The 23936-nt window shown below is 31.5% G+C and overlaps 1 protein-coding gene across 1 annotated transcript; it reads right to left on the reverse strand.

Annotated features, from left to right (window-relative positions):
* Window positions 1–4885: 4885 nt before the first annotated feature.
* On the reverse strand, window positions 4886–17661 carry LOC109804082 (uncharacterized). The gene is made up of 7 exons (XM_020365850.3): window positions 17136–17661; window positions 16855–17007; window positions 14842–15077; window positions 14505–14730; window positions 8430–8546; window positions 8249–8338; window positions 4886–5539 (listed from the first exon to the last, which is right to left on the reverse strand). The coding sequence occupies exons 1-7, from the start codon at window positions 17518–17520 to the stop codon at window positions 5295–5297; spliced, it is 1452 nt and encodes a 483-aa protein (XP_020221439.1). The 5' UTR covers window positions 17521–17661; the 3' UTR covers window positions 4886–5294.
* Window positions 17662–23936: the final 6275 nt, after the last annotated feature.

Consider the following 23936-nt stretch of genomic DNA (forward strand, 5'->3'; position numbering starts at 1 on the left):
GATATATGGAATTATACTTATAGTATTAAGTTGATCTCAATTTTTTTTAGAAAGATAATACAATTATCTACAACTTCTATGATGACCTCAAGAACTTATTTTACCATTTATCATACTTAAAAATTACAAAACCACAATATTTTAATTTAAATCTAATAGTTTGAACTTCACTCACTATTTTGATTATAACTTGAATTCTAGACCTCCTTGTTGGGTGATTCCAATGCCATTAGAAAGCTAACATCGAAGGCTACAACTTTTATGAAATTCACAAAATTTAATTATGACATTATGATGGAAACCTTAAGGAGAGGCTTGATTGATGAAGCTTTTCTTTCAAGCTTCTTCCTAGATCTTTGACTTCTTGACACTTCTTAAGCTTCTTTAAGGTCTCCAATGGAAGAAGAAACCTTTAAAATCACCTTCAATGGTGAAGAACTCTCTTCAAGTGGTGCCACTTCAAGGAAAAAGATAAAACTTCAAGTCTCACCAACTCTTAGGAAAAGGATAAGAGAATTGGAAGCAAATCAAAGAGAGAATTAGGTTTTTGAGAGAGAGAATTTGAGAGAAAAGTCTCGGCCAAACTTAGGTATATGCACAAAATTTCCTATAAAATGGGTTAAAACTACAATATATAGAGTTTAGTTAGCTTATGGTGTAAGCTAGACTAACCATGGTTAAATGTAACAATAGCTATCTTGTACTTAAGCTAACTAAGTATAGTTAAATGTCTACAAGTCTAGTTAGTTGTTTAGAAGCTTATGGAGCAAGCTAAGCTAATCCTAGTTTAAGAATAACCTAGGTTAGCTTAAGTTAACTCCAACTATCTAACCTAAACATTACAAGTACTAGACTAATGATTACTTTTAACGAGTTTGTTAAGATGTCACTATCAAAGTCATGTGACTTAATTTGTAACTTGGATGGCAAGTTTGGCATGGTTTGGACGTCCAAACCTATGGGTCATTAAAAGATTTGGGTCATCCAAGGCCAAATAAGTCTAACAAGACTTTACTAGTTACACATTTCCTAATCTACTAATTACACCTCCCTTAATCTACTAATTACACCCTCTAGTAATACAAGGACAAATGTACCTACACTACTTGACAAAAAATACAAGGCCAAAAAAATCCTAATACAATCACTACTAAAATGAATTACAAGTAAGAAAAATGTACAACAATAATAAGAGTCTTTTAAGGTAGAATAGGCCTCCAAAGATAAGGTATCCTACAAAATAAGGGTAAGTGTCCTACAATTCTTTAAACTAACTTTATCATCCTTCACCTTTCTTATTCTTATCTCTTCCAAAGGGATCTTTGAAAAGTAAGTTTCCATCACATTATGATGCCCGATGAGGAGTTTTTCGCATTGACACATAGGGGTCAAAACCCTTTTTGTAGCATCTCGCCTAGTGTGGTTAAGGTCATGCCTGACATGAAACTTATGTAGAAACATTGTCAAATAATGCCTCGAAAGGCCTATTTGATGCTTGGTGCAAAGGGAACATAGATTGTTGTGAATTATCATGCCAACGTCATAAATATGTGTCTGACACCATAAATATGTGCCCGACAAGACACTAGTTTGTGAAAATCCTCCAGAATGTGCAAAAACTACACAAATTTGACATTTTCACTTCCCATTCACTCTAACAGTGAAAACATCAATTAAATCCTAAAACTACTCTATTATACCATCAATTAGTGACATCAATTTCACATATTTATAATAGGAATGTTCATGATTGATCTAGTCCAATGTAAATCTCATAAACTAAACAAAAAAAAATTGAAAATAAAAAAATTGATTTTTTTTAATTGGATTGGATCAGTTTTGGACTCCAATGAGAAAATCAATCCAATCCAAACCAACCTGAACATTTTTCTCTCTATACATATACAATTATTTTTAAAATTAAATAATTACTTATACTTAAAATGACATTTACCACTTTTATCCTTATTTTTTTAACCTGTTAAAATGACTCTTCATTATCCACGTTTTTTACTTCCCAACTTAAAATGACTATTGAGTGTCCACTCTTTTGTCATGGACATTAAACTTATACTCGACCTTCTCCCCATGAGAAGAAATGCCTTTTGCCCCTCTTCATGAGTATAAGAGACAAAAACATGTGACAACAAAGACACCATTCACAACTCCTCTCCCCTACAATATTCACTTTGCCTTTTACCATTTGTTTTAGTCATGCATTTTTTTTTATAATTCTTGTTGGTATTCTATATTGTGGTAAACAATATATTGACTATTGAGTACTTAAAAATCTATTAGTTTACTTGATTTTTTTTAAGTTAGTGATTTTATCATGTTATTAAATATTAATAGATTATCTCTATTCGTAATTTTGTATATTATTATTAATATTACTATTATTATATTAATAATTATTTTTTCCATAAAAATATTATAGCTTTTTTGGAACATAAACATATTATAGCTATGTTTGAAAAATTGAAAATTTATCAAATCCAAATCGAAATATATTTTGATTGAAATGCATTGGAATTGATTTTTAAATCAATTTGATTACATGATCAATGAATAAAACTAAAGAGATTGGTTCAAATGGTTTTCTCCCTTGAAGCTGATCCAATCCAATCTGTGAATACCCCTAACTCACACGATTAACATAAATCTTCACTTTTCTCTATAAATCAAGTGTTTGTTATAGGAACGACATATTCATGATCAAAAAAATGTATAAGAAATTAATAACACATACCACTCAATCATCACATATAAACTCATATGAAGCATATGAAACATCAATTTTCATTCTACAATCAAAACCATAAATTCCCCCTCTCCTCCCCCCTCCCCGAAAAAACACAAACAAATAGGCAATAAGGTTGGAGCTAATTCCTCTACCCAACAAAATAATTCACACCCAAAAGAAAAAACACACTATTTCTTAACTAAATAAATGATTGATGAAAGACAGAAATCTCGAAGGCGTGCTTTTGATGCTTTTATGTTCACCTCTTGAGTTCTTGAGTTGAGAGAAAAGAAAAGCGTAAGCATAAAATGAATTGACATCTTGAACCCCTCCCAAAAATTACTCCTAATTCGAAGTTAACTCTTCTAGTTAAAAGGTTTAACCCTGATTACTTCTCTTTCCTCACATCTTATTAAAACCATTACAAATAAAATAATTTTATTAAAATACCCCTTTTCCAAATAATTTATATCATAAACATATAATTTCACAACCCATAATAATTAAAGAATAATATTTAATATTTTAAGAGCACAAACATTTATTTTAAAGTTTCTATTTTATTTCTAAATCCCATTTTCTTTTATTAAAAACATCTTATTAATTTTTATGAAAATTCAGGGTGTTCCACATTCCACCATATCTTTTCTTCCTAACACCATTTTCTCTCTCTTCCTCACCATTTCCTCTCCTCCCTCTAGTGTCTCCACACGCCTAGGTTCCGACACACCCAATATACCTCCACACAACAAACTCATTCGAAGCCACTTTACCGACTAACCCTACTCCAAATAAAGAGGTTGTATGGGATTCCAATGAGACGACACACTTAAAAGCAGAGCATTGTGAAATTGGATGATTCGGATGTGGGAGTGGGAGCATTTTTCCTGAAAATGAATTTGGATACTAGATAAGAGGAGTTTGTTGTGAACAAGTATGGGAAAAACATAATGCGGATTAAGTTAAGTGATTTGTAGATGTGGAAGGAGCAAATGAAAATTGTCTTCGAGTGATGAACTCGAATATATAAACAAATATGTATGTGAATATTTGAATACATACTCAAAGCATTTGATTGATTTTCAAGAGAAAAAAAATATTTCTATAAGATAAATTTTTTGCTTACTGGGCATTTGATAGCAAGTAAAAGGTAATGTCCAAATATGTTCTAACCTTAATAAATAATATTCGGTTTGACCGAGTATGAATAATACCCAATTTATTAAATCGGGTACGGGATGAGTGTATATTTATCTCGCACTCATTTTAAATTTAATTTTTTTTAAAATTTACTTTATATTTATGTAATGTTTATTCTATTTTACAGTTATGTCAAATGAAACTAAATTAATATAATTTTATAATTATTATTCTATATTAAAATTATTATATATATATATATATATTTACTAAAAAAAATGTTTAATTTATTTTTGGACAAATACAAAGTAGATATATGTATACCTTATACCTAACAATTGGACATACAAATTCATATTCATTCTCAAATATAAAGACGGAGATAAATATAAAACAAGAATAGGAAAACGTATTCTCACCCATCCCTATTTACGAGATAAAAAGTTATCAATATACAAAACATCTTTTATATAAAGGTATCGTCGAGAGATTCATAAGACGCTTTATTATCATATTAAAACATTGACGCTTTCGTAACGTTTATAGTAAAACAATTAAACACTTAAATTAGTAACGTTTATAATAAAACAAAACTAAACACTTAAATTACTTACACATGATACTTTGCCTCAGATGCTTTTCAAGGGCCAAACACATTTCTAGAAGCTTTTGATTTTACTCTAATATTTTAATAAACATTGTTATTATCAAAATACATTTAACGGCTGCAAGTTTGATTCTAACAAACTCTTCTCTTTTGTATGATAACAAATATTATTAATTTTATCAAGACAAGGTTTATATTATTAAATATAAAAGGAAACTCTCCCGAGGTCATGGGTATGACTTTAAAAAGACTAATTCTGTCTATAATGTTTTTTTTATCAATTTTATTTCAGTATGTCACAGTGGGTCCACTGTATAATAAAAATTAAAGGTAACTCTCTGAATTCTAATACCGTGTTGAAAACAAAGAAAAATATAAACATGAGACTAAATCCATATATTTTAACTACATCCCAGAGATTTATTTATGTAGTCGAAACACATTAACACATTAAATGTACCTGACGAGGGAAAATTTAGTTTCCCTTACACTATAATATATTCCCTAAATGGTGCTATATTTTATTTTCAACACAATTATGAAAAGAAATACCCATGGTTATCAACATGTTCATATTCTTAAATGTTCTCCTACACAATCTCAGCGGATAAATTCCTAGTTGTTGATAACAAAATAATAACTAATCTGCTTCTGTTTTCTTAGTTGTTAAAATCTTTAACTGTTAGTTTTCTAAAATCAATAGCTTATCAGTTCCACATTTTATCTTCTAAAATTTAATCCTTCCACAAATCCATTATGAGAGACGCAAAAAATGACACAGGACTATGAGAGGCTACACAAATCTCATTGAGAATATGAGTAAGCAACCCACTTGTCATCGCTAAACGGCAATACAGTGCCACCATCTTTAATTTCCACATTGGTCTTACGTGAGTAAACAACGACCCTTTTTGTGAATGATGAGGTGCTTACTTCACTCAAGTCAGAAACCACTTTGACGCTGCCAGATAATGAAGGTGAAGACTTGTCATTTGACAAGGAAGAATTCTCTGTGCATGTACTTCCAGATGAAAACGGTGCATTCTTCACTGTAACAATAACAGGATTTCAAGATGAAATTGCAGTATGATGTGCTCTAAAATTTATGACATTCAGTTTGATGATGCAAATTAGACGTTAAATTCTCGATGCATTAGACTATCAATATTGAAAACATCTGTCCCATCTTGGAGACTAATGGCACTTGAAGATGACAGTTTTAACAGTTTTTATCCAATTAATATGATAAGCTTTTTATTAAAGAGCTCATAGTCATAGATGGTACAAGGCATGAAAAAAAATAATAGCGTCTATTTCCTATGTGATCTTCTCTGTTCACAAAACAAACTAAACACATAAAGGTTGTGGTAAACCTATTTTATAGATGAAAAATAGAGGTTTTTAAAAGTTGAATGAGATGCAGAATAACTAAGGGGCTCTAACTACCATAGCTAGCTTTTGTTGTGTGGTTGTAGTTCTCTCAAGGTTCATATCAAAGATAAGTCCTCCTAAACCATTTATAATTATTCCTAGTAATAGGCAGCTACTGGTCTATAGTTTATAACAGAAGCCCAGCCATAGTGGACAATTAGCTGCAGGCTTATTCACTTTCTTTCTACTTAACTAATTAATTATTCCACCGAGTCATCTAACAATATTTCCCCCTGAACATTCATATTGTCCCCAAGTTGAACAGGCTTTTGGCAGCGGAAATAATGCCCACCACTGCAGCTTGAAAATAGACTCAAAACCTCATGTCAAAACATAAACAATTGGGTGCCTACAATCTCTTCCAATGCATTGTTTTCGGCTGTATTTGTAGCCCTAAAACGTAGCACCATTGCCTCTGCAAGTGTACCGAGACTCTGATCTATTTGGTCAAGAAATTGACCAATTTTTTTAAAACTCCAATGTTCCCAAAAAGACTAGTATTTGTCTAGCTTTTTCCAAGTCCAGTCCTCCCTTTGATTCCATCTCCTCATGATTCATATTGTTGGAGATCCCACGTCAACTAGATCCATGGCCAAAATAGGCTTATCCTATAAAGTCGATTTTATAAGATTGAGTTAAACTCAATCTCACTTTCTTAAGAGACACTTCTGCCTACCTTTGTGGAGTGGTTGTGCAATACTCACAGCAGTGCTAATCACAGGCACAATTGCAGGATATTGTAGCCATCTCAGCTGCTGCTATTTTACCATGTTCAAAAACACTAATTCAGGCACTAGAACGTCTGGTTTTGTGATGTTCTAAGGGGGCACTATCGGGATCCCTCCCCCCTCTTTTTCATTTAATCAGAACAGAAACCCTACTTACTCCTCACTAATGTGATAAACATTGTTGTCTCCAATGATTACCCCACCTTTATCCAATGACATTTCCAGCGCCACACAGCATTTTGTGGCCATTTTATGACAAACTAGTCACTGTTCCAGTGAACCGGTAACCTTTATAGCAATGGTTTCATCCACTGGGCCATAATGAGCACAAACCACTGGCTTTGCCTCAGTATTGGTCAGTTCTTATCTGGTTCCTCTATCTAAATTAATTATTTTCTTTCCTTAGTTTTGCCATTCAAGTGCCCCCAATTTTTTTCCTTTTTAGACTAACTAATTATGAGTGAGCCTTAGCACAATGGTAAGGTTGCAGCATCGTGACCTAAAAGACATGGATTTAGAAGTCTCTTCACTTGCACAAGGAAACACACAATTAACTTCCCCATACCACACCAAACGGGAGCCTTGTGCATTTGGCCACTCTTTGAGTTGTTAGTTATGACAATCAATAATGTGGGATAATTTTTTAAGCGTTTGTGTATAATATGATATAATTTACTTATAATAGATCTATAATCTTCAATACAGTGGCCATTCCACTATAGCAATTTTGTGATCAATTGCACTGACCGCTATTTGGGATTGATCAATATGAAAAAAAAATATATATAATTGTAGTTGCAAAGTACTCAAGGTAATATTGTACTTTAGTGACTCCAATCCCCATCTCTAACCCACTGTTCTTTGTTTTGACTAATTAATTATGAGAGCGACCCTCAGCACAACAGTAAGGTTGCTGCCTCATGACCTAGAAGCCATGAATTTAAATCCTAAAGAGTCTATGACTTATTAATTATGAACATCTTTAAAGCCTTATGCACCAGGCACTCTTAAAGAGTCTATGACTTATTACTTATGAACATCTTTAATTTGGATAATTAAGCATTTATATGTGTAGAATGTAATCTTCAATATAGTAGCCATCCCACTACAGCCTTTTTGAGGACAACTGCACCACAGTGACTGCACAGCTATTTGGGATTGATAACTATGAAGTAAAATATAAATTGTAGATACAGCATTCTCAAGGCAGGCTATAGTGACTCCAAATTTTCTCCATATTCTTGTTGATTATTTTACTTTTAAGCAACTCTACAAACTTCCATGCTATCTTCCAAGATTTGCATGAAGTTGGACTACCTTAAACTGGATTTCATTAAACCAATTAAAAAACCATTAAAAACCTACCAATTTATTGTTGGCTCAATAAAGTCAGTTAATAGTGGAGACTGAGTGTACAATTTCGATTTTGAATATTGTGTACCTTGGTTCTTTATTTTGAATTTATACCCAATTTGTGTTCTAGATTAGGGTATTAACATAGATACAATAGATTACCTTCAAAATACTGGAAGAATTCTTATATAAAGACCACAATTTGTTTCAGAACAAGGAAGAAATGATAGACCTTTGAGAACTCACCTTCATCTTTGCTAGGTTGATTCACTAATCCAGGGCTTACAGGTGATTTTGGATTCGTCTGGTGTTGTAAACCAGTTATGATGTTTGCCTCTGAGCAGTCAGGCGAGAACCCATGAGTTTCTCCTTGATGAACTGATAAAGGAGGTAGAAATGATAAGGGCTTTGACCTTTGAGAACTCACCTTTATCTTTGTTAGGTTGATTCTGGTTCACAAATCCAGGGCTTACAGGTGACTTTGGATCATGAGTTTCTCCTTGATGAACTGATAAAGGAAATAAGGATCTTTGATCTGACTTGCCTGAGCAAAAAGCAAGAAGTAAAATGATTAACATTCCTAAGTAGAAAGATACCAGGCTCTTACCAATAATGATAATTATAGCATTAAAAAAATGTTAGATGTCACTACAATCAAAATCTTAACAATAATGATAATAAATTAATAAGTGTTAAAGAAAAATTAGATGTCCACTACAAAAGAATACAGAAAAGGCACTGAACTTACAAAGCTCTACATCTAAAGGCAATATTGTGTTTTACGAGTTTCAAATCCTCTCCTGGTCATATTTATTTGATGTATTTCCAAATTAACTCCTTCTCACGGACCACCACGAATTGGTCCACTTTCCAGCGCATGTAGGCCATGCACTCATCTCTAGCAAGACTACTTGTTAATTAGATCTGTGTTGTTTGTTGCAGATTTGGGTTCTCCCTTCCTCCTGTTTTTTTTTTTTTTTTTTTGTGATTATGCAAGTTCATCAATATAAATAAGCCTTATGACTCATGTACATTGTACATGAAAAGTAAGAGTTCTTTCAATACTTTTGGCTCTATTTATCAAGGAGTTTGGATTCTTGATTTTGATGCAACAGATCACATGACTCCCCTTCGTTTACTCTTTGCCTCATATTCCAAAGCAATTCATTACGGTTGCTAATGGAGATAATGTGTTTTTCCTTTTGACTTAATACATTCTGATGTTTGGGGGAGACCTATTGTGGAATCCATCTTTGGTGCTAAATAGTTTGACCTTTATTGACGATTGTACAGGGGCAACATGGACATATCTTGTGAAAAATAAATCTGAGATTGGTCAAATAAAAAAGAGTACAAATGTAATCATCCTCAAAGTCTTAAGTTTCTTGGTCTTTGTGGATGTCACCTTTCATGAAAATGAGTCCTTTTTTGTTGATCATCGACTTCAAGATGATAGAACTTTAGAACTTGAAGACAAGTCTTATTTAGAGTCATTAACATTTTTGTATTTGCAAGATGTCCATAATAAAGAAGAAGCCCATAATGAAGCAGAAAAAGAAGATGAAGATAGATTCTTTAGCATAAAATATCAAAGGAATGACAAACCCACTTTGGTTCCACAGTAAGAGGAATCATCTAACCTAGAGGTGAGCGTTCCTGAAGGTAATTCTGATGTAAGTGTTAATGATATTCCTATTGCTTTGAGGAAAGGAAAAAGATCTTGTGTCAAATATACTATTTCACAATATGTCTGTACTAATCATTGTTTACTCAACATCAAAGTTTCATTGTAGCCATTGATTCTATAGATGTCTCAACTTCAATCCAAGGATTATAGCCATGAAAGAAGAAATGAAGGCATTGAAGAAAAAATTAACACGGTAGATTGTAGACAGATACAAAGACTATGGTTGTAGGGTGTAGATGGTAATCATAGTGAATCACAAAGCTAATAGGACAATAGACAAGTACAAAGAAAGGATTGTAGCAAAAGGATACATCCAAACTTATGGGATAGACAATGTGGAGATGTTTGCACTGGTGGAATGATAAACACAGTACGAGTTATACTTTCCCTGACAACTCGTTTTAGCTATAGGATTTACAACAATTTGATGATGTAAAAAGGGCCTTCCTACATGGAGATCTAGAAGAAGTTTACATGGAAATTCACTTAAGATTTAGAGTTTCAAATGGAGAAAACAAAGTATATAGATTAAAAAAGGCCTTTTATGGGCTCAAGCAATCTCCACAAGCATGGTTTGTGAGATTTACTCAAACAATGATTTCCTTGGGATAAGAGTCAAGGTGATCATACTTTGTTCATAATGTTGTCCTCTAGTGGCAATCTCAATTCTCTTATGGTGTGTTTGGATGAGGAATTTATATAGGGTAATTCATTTATTTGAAGAATTTCAAATTTCTTGAGATGAAATGCTTTATTTGGATGAGGAATTTACAAAGAATTTGAAATCCAAGCATTTGTGAAATTCTTTAAAATAGTAGAATTTCAAGTTCTCCAAAAAATGGGAGAATTTGAAATTCCTCATATTTGTTTTTCTTATTTCACCTAATATTTTATCTTATCTCTTCATTCTTTTAATTATTGGATATTGAAAAATATTTTTAAAATTATTAAATATTATATTATATTAATTTTTAAAATTATTAAATATTATCTAATATTAATTTTTAAAATTATTAAATATTTAAAAATGGATTAATATTTATTTTTATAAAATTTAATTTAAAAATCTCAACATATAAATATATTTTTAAAATCAATTTTACTATGATGAAATCAAATTATCATATTCTACCTGTCAATTTAAAATTTAAGAAATTTGAATTGACTCATCCAAACAAAATATTTTAAGAATGATAGAAATTGAAATCAAAGTAATTCAAATACCAAGAATTTAAAATTCCTTGAATTTGTAAAATTCTTCATCCAAACACACTATTAATCTAAGCAAATGACATGATCATTGCACGTGATGAAAAAGAAGAAAATAGACCCCGAAGAAGTTGACAACACAATTTGAGATGAAAGACTTGGGTTAGTTGAAGTAGTTCTTGGGAATTCTTGTTGCTTATTCCAAGAAAGGCATATTTATCTCTCAAAGTAAATATGTCCTTGATCTTCTTAAAGAAACACGAAAGTTGGGATGCAAGACCTCAGGAGTTCCAATTGAATAGAATCACAAGATTGGAAGTGAAGAAAGTCCTCTAGTAGAAAAGTATCAGTATCAGAAATTGATAGGGAAACTAATTTACCTATCATATACTAGACTAGACATTGTTTATGTTGTGAGTATAACCAGTCAATTCATGAATAACCCCAAGAAAGGCATAGTTGATAGGATCCTTCAGTACTTGAAGACAAATCTAAGGAAAAGATTACTATTCAAAAGTGGAGGCACCATGTCTGTAGAGATTTAAATTGATTCAAATTATGAAGGGTCGATTACAAATAGGAGATGTACTTTTGGATACTATATAATCTTGGTGGGAAATTTGTTGACTTGGGGGAGCAAGAAACAAAACGTAGTTTGCTCGGACTAGGGCAGAAGCTGAGACTTGAGCCTTGGCATGTGGCATATGTGAAGGGCTATGGGTGAAAATTATTCTTGATTACCTCAAGATCAAAATAGATATACCTATGAAGCTATTTTGTGACAAGTTACCCATCAATATTGCTCACAATCCAGTTCAATACAACAGGGCCAAACATATTGAGATAGAGATAGACACTTCATCAAAGAGAAGTTAGACAATGGTCTTATTGTTACAACCCACGTCCCTACAGAACTCCAAGTAGTAGATGTAATTACTAAGGGACTTTCTACTAGTAGATTTTAGGAGCTTATAGGCAGGTTGGGAATGATTGATATTCATTTACCAACTTGTGGGAGTGTTGTAAAAAATGAGTATTTTGGGGATTTCATTTTATTTTGTAATTTTTCTTGATTTCCGTATTTTCATAGTTACCTTATTTAGGGACATGTGTCTCTATAATCAACGAATTAGAGATATGCCATAATAGTGTATATAAATGGGATCAACTCTTACCTTACAAGACAATTTTGTAAGGTTAAATTAAGCTCATAACCTGCTTTCTTAAGATGGTATCAAAGTTTATCATAGATTTACTAAAAAGGTCACCCACTATTTATCCACACACCAAGTCAACAGTATTGGGCATGAGGAGTGTATTGGAAGAAAACTCAAGTCACACATCGACTAGAGATAAGGCCAAGATAGAGTATATAAGTGGGGTCAACCTTCACCTTACAAGCAAGCCAATTTGTAGGGTTGAGTTAAACTCAAACCCACATTCTAAGAATCATCAATAGAATCTACAATTAGAATCACTAGCAATAGGAGATTAGGAAAGGCACACAAAGTAAAATTGTTGGAGTTGGAGATAAAGAAGGGAAAATGCAGTTTTAAAGAGAAATAATTATACTATTATCTTAACAATCACAAAATTGAAGCAAAGAAACTTGGAATCACTCAATATAATTAAGTAGATTACACATATTAAACAACTATACAAGGGAAAGAACAAGCTTTTAATTAGTCAAATAGAATTAACCCAATCATTGCTTAGCTATTTTCGGTTAACTTCTACCTATGAAGCATGGACAGCTATCCTATTTGAAGTGTCATAGTGTCAGACAAACTTCTGACACCTACACCTGCCCAACAGTTGTCTACATAGTTGTCAATTGCGGCTGGAGCAGCCGCTATCGCGGCCCTCTGGAGCGGAGCGACCCAACACCGCAATGGTGATGTTGTCGCGTCTCGGATTTCCGTCGCAGCTGGAGCGGCCGCGTCGGTCGCGGAGCGTAGCGTCCAAAAATGGCAGAATCGCACCGCATCTTGGACAGACCCTTCATTAAGGGTAAGTCCGTCATTTCTGCTGGGTTTTTCTTGCCCTAAATCTTCCTCTCCCTCTCGCGGAACCATAGTTGTTGGTTTCTGAACGTTTCCTGCTCCCTCTCCTCTCTCTCTCTCTCTCGGACTCGATTCTTTCTCTCTCGAGGATGACTGTCGGCACACTCCGGTCGTCTTCTTCAGGCGTCTTTGTTAGACGCTCCTCCAGTTCTTACGCACTTCGTCAGTTCCGACAGACGCTCCTTTAGTTTCGACGCTGCTCCTCCAGTTCCGACGTCGTCTGTCTTCTTTGTTTGTCTTCTCATCTTCTATTTTATAATTCAACACATTTTTATTTTTAATTTGTGATTAAATTTAATTCAGCAGTTTTTTTTTAATTTTTTATTAAATTTAATTCAGCAGATTTTTTTAAAATTTTTGATTAAATTTAATTCAGCAAATTTTTTTTTAAGTTTTGATTAAATTTAATTCAGCAGTTTTTTTTTTAATTTCTGATTAAATTTAATTCAGCAGATTTATTTTTTTTAATTTCTGATTAAATTTAATTCAGCAGATATTTTTTTAATTTCTGATTAGAGTAATTTTTTAATTTAATTCAGCAGATTAGAGTTATTTTTTTTGTAGCTTTTATATATATATTATTAATTATTTAATATATATAAATTAATATTAAAATAGCGGTTATCCCGCTCCGCGTCATCCCGCTATCTCGTTTTTAGGGTCGACCGCTCCGCTCCGCTATCTGGGATTGACTACTATACTTGTCTAACACATGTCTGACTCTTCTCATTGACCATCCAATTGAAAAGATAATTTTTGTTGGCTTTTGGACACTTAATGCAACACCTCTATACAAGCCAAACACTTGAGTCAACACTTCCATATGGATAGACAAATTAATATTATTAAAGAATATTCATGTTTTAATTTGCAGAAAAGTTGGCTTAAAATATATAGAATATTAAAAGTATTAATGTCTCAACAGGGTTTTAAAAATTGTTCTAAAACGCAAAAATCATCCACAACAAAATGGTTTCGCCGCATGATGATACCAAAACAGAAAAATATCGTGGAGTGAACAAAATTCACATGTATTGGCAGCAATAACAGAGTTCAAAAAACGTTTTATCCACAATAGAGATCTCTTTCGCAAAAAGAAGAAATCTTTCAAAGATGAGTACACAAATTGTACAGTTTCACTGTTCTACTAATATATATGTAATTATGACTTGTTTTGAATGTCACGGATTTATTATGAAATTTCAATTTTCAGTTTGCTTTCATGTTATCACATATAGGGTTTCATTTATACATAGTTTAATATAATTTTTCATTTTGGTAGCATCTTATGCATCTAGGTTTTACGATCTTGCAATCCCACCCCCTCTATCCCAATTCTAAGTAGGATCTTGACTACATTACTCATAACTATATGTTAAACACCGATTCTTAAGAAACTTTTGCCCCAGAACTACAGGATTGTGATCATTCATGATGATTTTTCCTCTGCATCCAAGGCAATGAACATTTAATATCAGGATGTCCATATTTATGGACATAGGTTAGAAAGACAAACTACAACACCAGTATTAAAAAAAAATACCTTTCCGTTCTTTCAAAGCCATATAAGCCACCTTGGCTGCACTGAGCTCTGCCTGCTTCTTGGATTTAGCTTCTTGCCCAGTATAAAGCTCCCCTTCTACCTCTACTTGTGACTCAAATATTGGCATATGGGCTTCACCAGATCTATTTGTGGTATAAATGGGTAAACGAAATCCTTCTTTTTGAGCCAATTCTTGTAAAAGATTTTTGTATAACCCAGCATGACCCTGAAATTTTTTGACAATCATATGAATTAAAGGAGCACCAGAGGAAAGCATTTAAGAAGTTATAGATTATTGAATAATTTATCTAATTCACAACAAGTGATTAAGACTAGCCTCTTCAACTCCGCCTGGTGATAATGATTTTAAAGCAACTTCAGCTGCTGCATGTTCAGCATCCTTCAATGTAGAATAGAACTTATCACTTTCATAAGTCTGTCCACCAACAGTGACTTTGCACTTGAAACGCATGGCATGAGGAGGACCCTCCCACTCAGAAGAATATACTGGAAGACCTAGATTCCTCTTTTGCAAATAGCTTTGCAGCTGGTTCTTGTACAAATGTAGCACATCTATGACAAAATTGAAAGTCAAAAAGCTACAAGTAATACTATCACAGAGTGATTTATCATTAATAAAATAATATAATGCCATCAGAGAGAGTGGACCAAACAAAAATATCAAATATGTTGCGTTGATATTATCAACTTCCTCTATGCATTTTTATTATTATGCCTGAGTTGATGTGTGTAGCCAACCTAATCTAGTGGGATAAGGATCAAATACGTTATTACTGTAGGCAACCCATGTCCAGAATGAATCAATACAAGTCCAATTTAAAAAACACATGGGCGCATCAAGGTTATCAATAATGGATAACGGTCTACGGCAGTAAGCCAAAAATCCGACATAAACATATGGCAGATGGCGTGACAGCTTATGACGAACGCCATGACGAACAAAAATAATATACACACACACACATATATATATATATATATTAAAAACAAAGTTTTAGGATGCATGACTTTAATGTTGGGTGCTTACTGCTTAACATTGTGCCATAAGTGAAACAGATTTGGGAACATTATGGGTTTAATATAGAAAACAACATAACAAAACATGATAATGAAATTCTAAAATACAGAGAACTAAATTCCAAAATTTTGAAAAACAGAGAACAAAAATATTGAGCAGATGAAGAACAAGAACAGTCACACAAAGAATAAGAGAGAGAGAGAGAGAGATGATGAACATCTGAAGAAATGAAAAAGAGATAAAAAAAAATAAGTAAAATAAAATGGAAGGAAGAAGGAAAAATAAAAAGAAAACAAAAAGAACTCTTATGGGTCGTCGGATTTGTTTTCCGGAAAACTTTCTAGAGCTCAAGCCGCCATGGTCCACGTTGCCGGCAAGGCTGGTGGCCTAAGAAGGTTCATGGTAGTTGTTTGTTCGCAACTTAAGAAAAGAAAAAAAAAAGGATGAGGAGGACTTCCACCATGAGACCCACGAAGCCATGGCCATGGCAGATATGGCCAGTGCAATGGCGGATTTCGCGGACACCACCATATAATGGAAAATAACAGATAGCGTATGGTGGAGGGGTTCAAAAACGCCACATTATACCTTTATGGCAGCACCATAACGGTTATTTGATACCACCCCATTTAAAATTTGAAAACCAAAATATTTTGATTGTGCTTGTATAAGACCAGTTTTATATGACAGGTTTGTTTAGGAGGATGCACTATTTTTGTGGGAGGAGTTTACAAAATAGCAAGTGTAAGCACAAATGACATTGATCATGATATTATAAATCTTGTAGCATTTAATGCATATGATATGAATCATAAATCATTTTCCTTAAATTTCCATGTTGACACACAAAAACATGCACCATGTCTACCTTGTCCAACAATTTTAAGTATTGGTGTCAAAAGAATTCAGAAAACAAAAATCAGGCCCTTTAGATTCTAATGCCCCAGAATAGTCTGTGGGATGCAACAATCACTAGGAGTGACATAGAAGCAGAAAATGCTGATAGCAGAGAAAAGAGAGGGGAACCAAGGTGTTATGCTAGGGAATATTACAGATGTCACTATTATCTTTCCTTCAAACGAAACCTGAATTGTTTGGATACAAGCTTTAAAGGACTTCTCCCAAAATCACTTCTAGCTTGTATCCAAACAGACCGTAAAACAAATTCAGTCTCCCCTGCACTCCTCACACAAAAAGAACCACTCTCCCTCCCTCAAACAAAGAAAGATTCTTACCCTTCTGAACTGAAACCAAGTAAATATCAATAAAATTCAATCAAACAAAAGAAAATATAAAGAGAAATAAAATCACTTTTTTTATCGTCCACTGTCAACGTGTCTCTCACAGGTGTTACTGTTACAGCGCCACTGATTTGCGAAGTTTGGCACGCTGGTTCCAATTTGCGTTGCAACACTCCACTGGTGGGAAGCACGTCATCAACAGCAGAGCCAGCATCAGAAGGACCTGCATGTCCAAATTAACACGAATCCCTGAGAAGAGAGGCTCAATTTTGCACCACGCAAGGGAGCGCGAAACAATAAATAAGAACACGTGGAAAAAAAAAAAAAAAAAAAAAAAAAAAAACCGGGTACCGGAAGATGAGGCGCAAAGAGAAGGCTGGGGAAAGGAAGAGAGAGAGGAAAAGCAGAGAGTGTCTTGGTGAAAAGGGAGTGACGGCGACGGTAACGGTAACGATGACGGCGAAGGCGACGGTAACGGTAACGATGACGGCGAAGGTGACGGTAACGGTGAGGGTGAGGGTGAGGGTGGGGAGAAGTGGAGGAAGGCGAGCATAGCGGCGTCGTTTTGGGCCTGTTTGGCGTTGCGGGTGGCGGAAGGGGTGTGGAAGGAGACGCCGTTAACGGTGACGGTGGAAGTGAAGCGAGGGTTGTGATCGGGGCCTTCTCTGGTGTTTGTGTAGGTTGGTAAGGGCCATGACCTTCTCTGGCATAACTCTTGAACCTTTGTTTTGTACATTTTTCACTTGCTCTTCGCCACTCCTATTCTTCTTTCACTGCATTTTATCACTCTCACCACGCCACACGGGTGCACAAATTGAACCTCCCACTAGACAAGACAAGCCAAACTTACGATTGTTTCAGTCGTATTGTACTATACTAGGGGGGAAAAGGGGTAACGTAGGTCTCTCTATTTGAACAAAATTGAAAATAAAAAAATATTGAAAATGAAAAAATAATGAGCAATTATTTAAGAATAAATCATCTATACACTGCTAGTAAAGTTTTTTTACACTAATAACTAATCATATATTTTAATAATGATATATCAGATACTTATTTAATGAAATAATAATAAAATAAACAACTTTAAAAAATATTATTAATTGTTAGTGTAAAAAGTTTTATACTGACAATGTATGAATGATTAACTCATTATTATTTAAAGGATGAGAAATTTGAAATTGAATTCTTTCAAATAGAAGATATTGAAAGAGAATATGAGTTAAATTAAACGTAGTTATAATTATAAGTTAATTTAAAAAATTTATATATTGAAAATAGATATCTTTTTATTAATAATATGAATTATTATATTGAACTACTAAATTAAATGAAGTTAAAATTGATCTGTTGATTTTAATTGAGTTTATATAGTTGTAAACACTCTAAAAGAATTTTTATAGTTTAAACATTTTATAAATAAAAGGTTTAAATAACTTTTTAGTCCATGTAAAATAAGATGTCTTAATTTTTAGTCTTTTTTAAAAAATTCATTTTTATTTTTGTAAAAAAAATATTTTATTTTCATTTTTATTGTTAGATTAACTGATAAATCTAATGAAAAAAATAATAAAAGAAATCAGAAATCAAAATAAAAAGGTACGAAATTATTGGGACCAAAATAAAAATAACTGAAATTAAAGGATTAAAATGAAATGAACTTTATTTTATAAAGGTAAAATATTTATTTGATTCAATTTTAAAAAATTTAAAACTTTAAAAATAATAAATGAACTAATACATAATATAAAATAATAAATATAACAAATGATGATTAGTAAAAGAGTTTATAAAAATTAAACGTGCAATTTCTTAAAAGTCTTATGATGACATAATTCAATTATCCTTATAAATGTTAAAAAGTAAATATAACAAATAAGTAGAAAATAAATTAAACATAAAATAATATAAAGATAGAAAAATGAATCAAAGTGAACATGAAATAATAAAGACATCAAATGAAGAATGAAAAATAAAATATGTTGACATTTTTTATATGCTACACTGATATCTCTTATAAATTGCATTACATTAAAAATCTTTTTTTATTATTATATGGTTGTGTTATTATTCATTTTGACATGTATGGTATTTTGATGTTTTATTCTTACCTATCTCCATTTATTATATATATATATACATATATATATATATATATATTTTTTTTTTTTTTAACTTAGAGGTGATTGCAATATTACTAGATTACTTCTATAAAGTTTTATGTTTAAGACTTATTTATTTTAGATGATCACTAACAATTAATATTTTTACTTTGTATAAATGTAAATTAACATTTAAACTTTATAAATTTAACTTAAATAATAGTCTAATTCCTTTAAAATAAGGCTATTTTAATTTTAATTATTTTTGTTAAATCCTCTTAATTTGTTACCTTTAAATTAACCTTGGATTGGGTTGAGACATTGATCTGTTGAAAGCATTAAGAGTCTATGGTTTATGGAGTTTCCAAAATCTATAGTTGTAGTGATTGAATCCAAGAGGTTATGTGTTGAGCATTGGAGCTTTGAGTGTTCTTGATAAAAGGTTGAAGTGTTGGTGATTTCCTTAAGTTTTGATGCTTGCATATTAACCTTGTTAAGGGTTATGTTGCATGAGGATTTTATTTCAGTTTTAAGTCTTTTGTGCTAAATATGTGAGTTATTTTGGTGGGAAGCTTGGATATGAGTTTGAGGTGGAAAGGAGTGAGTTTGGAAGGGTTGCACAAATTGAACCTCCCACTAGACAAGACAAGCCAAACTTACGATTGTTTCAGTCGTATTGTACTATACTAGGGGGGAAAAGGGGTAACGTAGGTCTCTCTATTTGAACAAAATTGAAAATAAAAAGATATTGAAAATGAAAAAATAATGAGCAATTATTTAAGAATAAATCATCTATACACTGCTAGTAAAGTTTTTTTACACTGATAATTAATCATATATTTTAATAATGATATATCAGATACTTATTTAATGAAATAATAATAAAATAAACAACTTTAAAAGATATGATTGATTTTCAGTGTAAAAAATTTTATATTGACAGTATATGAATGATTAACTCATTATTATTTAAAGGGTGAGAAATTTGAAATTGAATTCTTTGAAATAGAAGATATTGAAAGAGAATATGAGTTATACGTAGTTATAATTATAAGTTAATTTAAAAATTTTATATATTGAAAATAGATATCTTTTTATTAATAGTATGAATTATATTGAACTACTAAATTAAATGAAGTTAAAATTGATCTGTTGATTTTAATTGAGTTTATATAGTTGTAAACACTCTAAAAGAATTTTTATAGTTTAAACATTTTATAAATAAAAGGTTTAAATAACTTTTTAGTCCATGTAAAATAAGATGTCTTAATGTTTAGTCTTTTTTAAAAAATTCATTTTTATTTTGTAAAAAAAATATTTTATTTTCATTTTTATTGTTAGATTAACTGATAAATCTAATGAAAAAAATAATAAAAGAAATCAGAAATCAAAATAAAAAGGTACGAAATTAATGGGACCAAAATAAAAATAACTGAAATTAAAGGATTAAAATTAAATGAACTTTATTTTATAAAGGTAAAATATTTATTTGATTCAATTTTAAAAAATTTAAAACTTTAAAAATAATAAATGAACTAATACATAATATAAAATAAATAAATAAATATAACAAATGCATTGATGATTAGTAAAAGAGTTTATAAAAATTAAACGTGCAATTTCTTAAAAGTCTTATGATGACATAATTCAATTATCCTTATAAATGTCAAAAAATAAATATAACAAATAAGTAGAAAATAAATTAAGCGTAAAATAATATAAAGATAGAAAAATGAATCAAAGTGAACATGAAATAATAAAGACATCAAATGAAGAATGAAAAATAAAATATGTTGACATTTTTTATATGCTACACTGATATCTCTTATAAATTGCATTACATTAAAAATCTCTTTTTTTATTATTATATGCTTGTGTTATTATTCATTTTGACATGTATGGTATTTTGATGTTTTATTCTTACCTATCTCCATTTATTATATATATATATATATATATATATATATATATATATATATATATATTTTTTTTTTTAACTTAGAGGTGATTGCAATATTACTAAATTACTTCTATAAAGTTTTATATTTAAGACTTATTTATTTTAGATGATCACTAACAATTAATATTTTTACTTTGTATAAATGTAAATTAACGTTTAAACTTTATAAATTTAACTTAAATAATAGTCTAATTCCTTTAAAATAAGGTTATTTTAATTTTAATTATTTTTGTTAAATCCTCTTAATTTGTTACCTTTATTTTAGTCCTTCTAAAATTTAGTTGTTATCATTTTAGTAATTTTATATTTTGGTCTCTGTAATATTCTCATTTTTCTATTTTGGTCCCTATAATTATTTAACATTTTTCAATAGATTTAATAGTCAAGGATGAAAACAAAACAATTTTTTTACAAGGACAAAATTAAAAAAAAAAAAATATAGGACTAAAATCAAAAGAAAAACTTATTTTATGAGAAATAAAAAAGTTGTTTAAGCCTAAATAAAATATTTCTCCCACTAAAACAATTAAAATTTTGTTACTTTATGCTAACTATATATCTTGTGACATGGTACTTACTTTTTAATGTGGTAATTAATTACTTTTTATTTATTTTAAATGTTTCTAATTAGATTCTTGATTATTATTTTTTACAGCACCAAACCTTAATTTTTTAACATGTTAAGATTCTTTTCATGTTTCGGTTTAAATTATATTTCAATTTTTAAACTCTTATATTTTTTAATATCTATTATAAAAACTAAAAACTTGTCATAAATAAATATTTTAAAATTATATACATGATTTATAATAATTATCTATTTGGATAAACAACTTAATTAAGATCTTATTTATATAATAAGAACTTATTATAGTATTGTGTGTTTTAATGCTTGTAGATACCTAATTTCGTCTAGGGTATATAAACAAGAAAATGGACTTTCAACATAAGAAAAAGGGGTTCTCAAAGGTTTGAAAACATCAGAGCAAACTAGCATTACATCTAGAGGCTCAAAAATGCAAAAGGATAGAATTAAGAGCTCGAAATGGGTCGTTCCCAAACTGGAACGGACCATTTCAAGCTCTAAAAAGTGTAACACCCGAGTTTTCATACTTTTTATTAAGGGTGATTTAGTAATTTTCATAAAATTTATTAAGGGTGATTTAGTAACCCAGAACGGCCGTTCCCAAACTAAAACGGGTCGTTACAAACTACTAAAAAAGACCTATTTTTGGTAGCCTAGAACGGGTCATTCCCAATATGGAATGGGCCGTTCCAAACCACCAAAATAGCCTATAACCCTAGTTGGGAACGGGCCGTTCCAAAGTTGGGAACGAGCCGTTCCAAATATGGACGTTGTGAGTTAAAACTCATCTCCAGAACGTGTCATTCTGGTTTGAGAACAGGTCGTTCCAGATGTGAATTTTCCACATGATGAAAGGATCCAGAACCCTATGAGAAACAGGCAAAATGTGAATGTTTTCTATTTTGCTTTCTGATTCTTCTGTTGTGTTCCTTGTTGAATGAGATGTATGAATATGTGATTAATTTTGAAAATAGACAAGTTTTGATATGAATTAGAGTGCTCTGTGGGTTCTTGTGGGAAATCCTATGAAGTAAAATTAGGAATATGATCTTTGGATGATTTTGAGGCAATATATGTAAAATTGATGATGGCTTCATGTTTTGGATAATTACTTGGTATGATTTATGTATATGACTACGAGAAGTTTCTTGCATGAGACTATGTGAACATGATGTGAGAATGTGAAAGGTGAACGTATGAACTGTGATATGACATTATGAAATAATGTGACATGAGATATGATGAGACGTGATAAATGAAATGTTGGGTCAATGAAATAGTGGATGTGTGACATGCATCATGTGCATCTATTATTTATTCTAGGTGAGCAGCTTAAGCTACATATACCAGTGATGTAACAAGCTAACAAGGTGTACCTTAGGGTCATCGGTGATGAAATGATGAGAAATGTGATTATGAGACACATGACTGGCGCCACATGCATTTATGAGTCGAGTCCATCATTGCATGATAAATGAGTGTACATGTAATACTGATTATGTATGTGTATTGTTTATGTGTGATTGGTTCTTGTAACTTGTAATATGTTTGTTATGTGTTTGTGCTATCTAACCTTTATTTCTACACCTAAACCTGAGTGAGATGTTTCTCACTCCCTTGTTGTTCTTTGTATGTGTTTAAATTGTGTTGCAGGTGATCATCAGCATGAGGATGTTGGTGATAAGGCTTAGGCTTCAATTGGACATGCTTTGATAGGATATGTGACACCGGGGCTTAGCTAGGTTTAGCATTGGAGTTTCATTACTATTATTGTGTTTTGGAAAGATTAATGTTTTATTTTGTCATCATTTCCGCATTGGACTACGATTTGCGAAATATGAATGTGAACTCTCTATCTATGTGTTTTGAAACCTTATTTTTAAGAAAGTTTTATTTACTCAAGCATGTACTTTATATTTATTATGTATTATGTATGTGGGGTAGAGGGTGTCACATTTAGTGGTATCAGAGCAGGTTGATCCAATCGTCCGTGAGTTATGAGTCTACTATGCTTGTTTGGTAGATGAATAATGCAATGAATTGATTGTAAAACTTAGTGATATGCTAGTGCGATGATTGATTATGTTTTTTGTTTATTTAATTGTGTGTACCATTTTCTCAAAATTTGGCTGATGAACATGATATAGCTTAGATGATGCTATATATGATTGCTTAATTGTTTTGATACTTCTTGCTTATGTAAGAAGTAGTGGTTGGGTGGTATCGCTCGTATTGCGAGCGTATGTGCAAGTAGTAGTGGATGAAGTATTGTACTAATCAACTAGAAACTATTAGACCTTGGATTGGGTTGAGACATTGATCTGTTGAAAGCATTAAGAGTCTATGGTTTATGGAGTTTCCAAAATATATAGTTGTAGTGATTGAATCCAAGAATTTATGTGTTGAGCATCGGAGCTTTGAGTGTTCTTGATAAAAGGTTGAAGTGTTGGTGATTTCCTTAAGTTTTGATGCTTGCATATTAACCTTGTTAAGGGTTATGTTGC

Source organism: Cajanus cajan, chromosome 1 (genome assembly GCF_000230855.2).
Source record: "Cajanus cajan strain Asha chromosome 1, NIPB_CcT2T_4, whole genome shotgun sequence".
Classification (NCBI taxonomy): domain Eukaryota; kingdom Viridiplantae; phylum Streptophyta; class Magnoliopsida; order Fabales; family Fabaceae; genus Cajanus; species Cajanus cajan.

Bases quoted from the DNA above. Each gene is read 5' to 3' on its own strand.
- LOC109804082 (XM_020365850.3), bottom strand. From the start codon at position 17,520: ATGTACAAAACAAAGGTTCAAGAGTTATGCCAGAGAAGGTCATGGCCC. The intron at 17,008-17,135 runs GTACCCGGTTTT...TTGGACATGCAG, and splicing joins TCTTTGCGCCTCATCTTCCG to GTCCTTCTGATGCTGGCTCT. The intron at 8,339-8,429 runs GTGAGTTCTCAA...CTGACTGCTCAG, and splicing joins TCAACCTAACAAAGATAAAG to AGGCAAACATCATAACTGGT.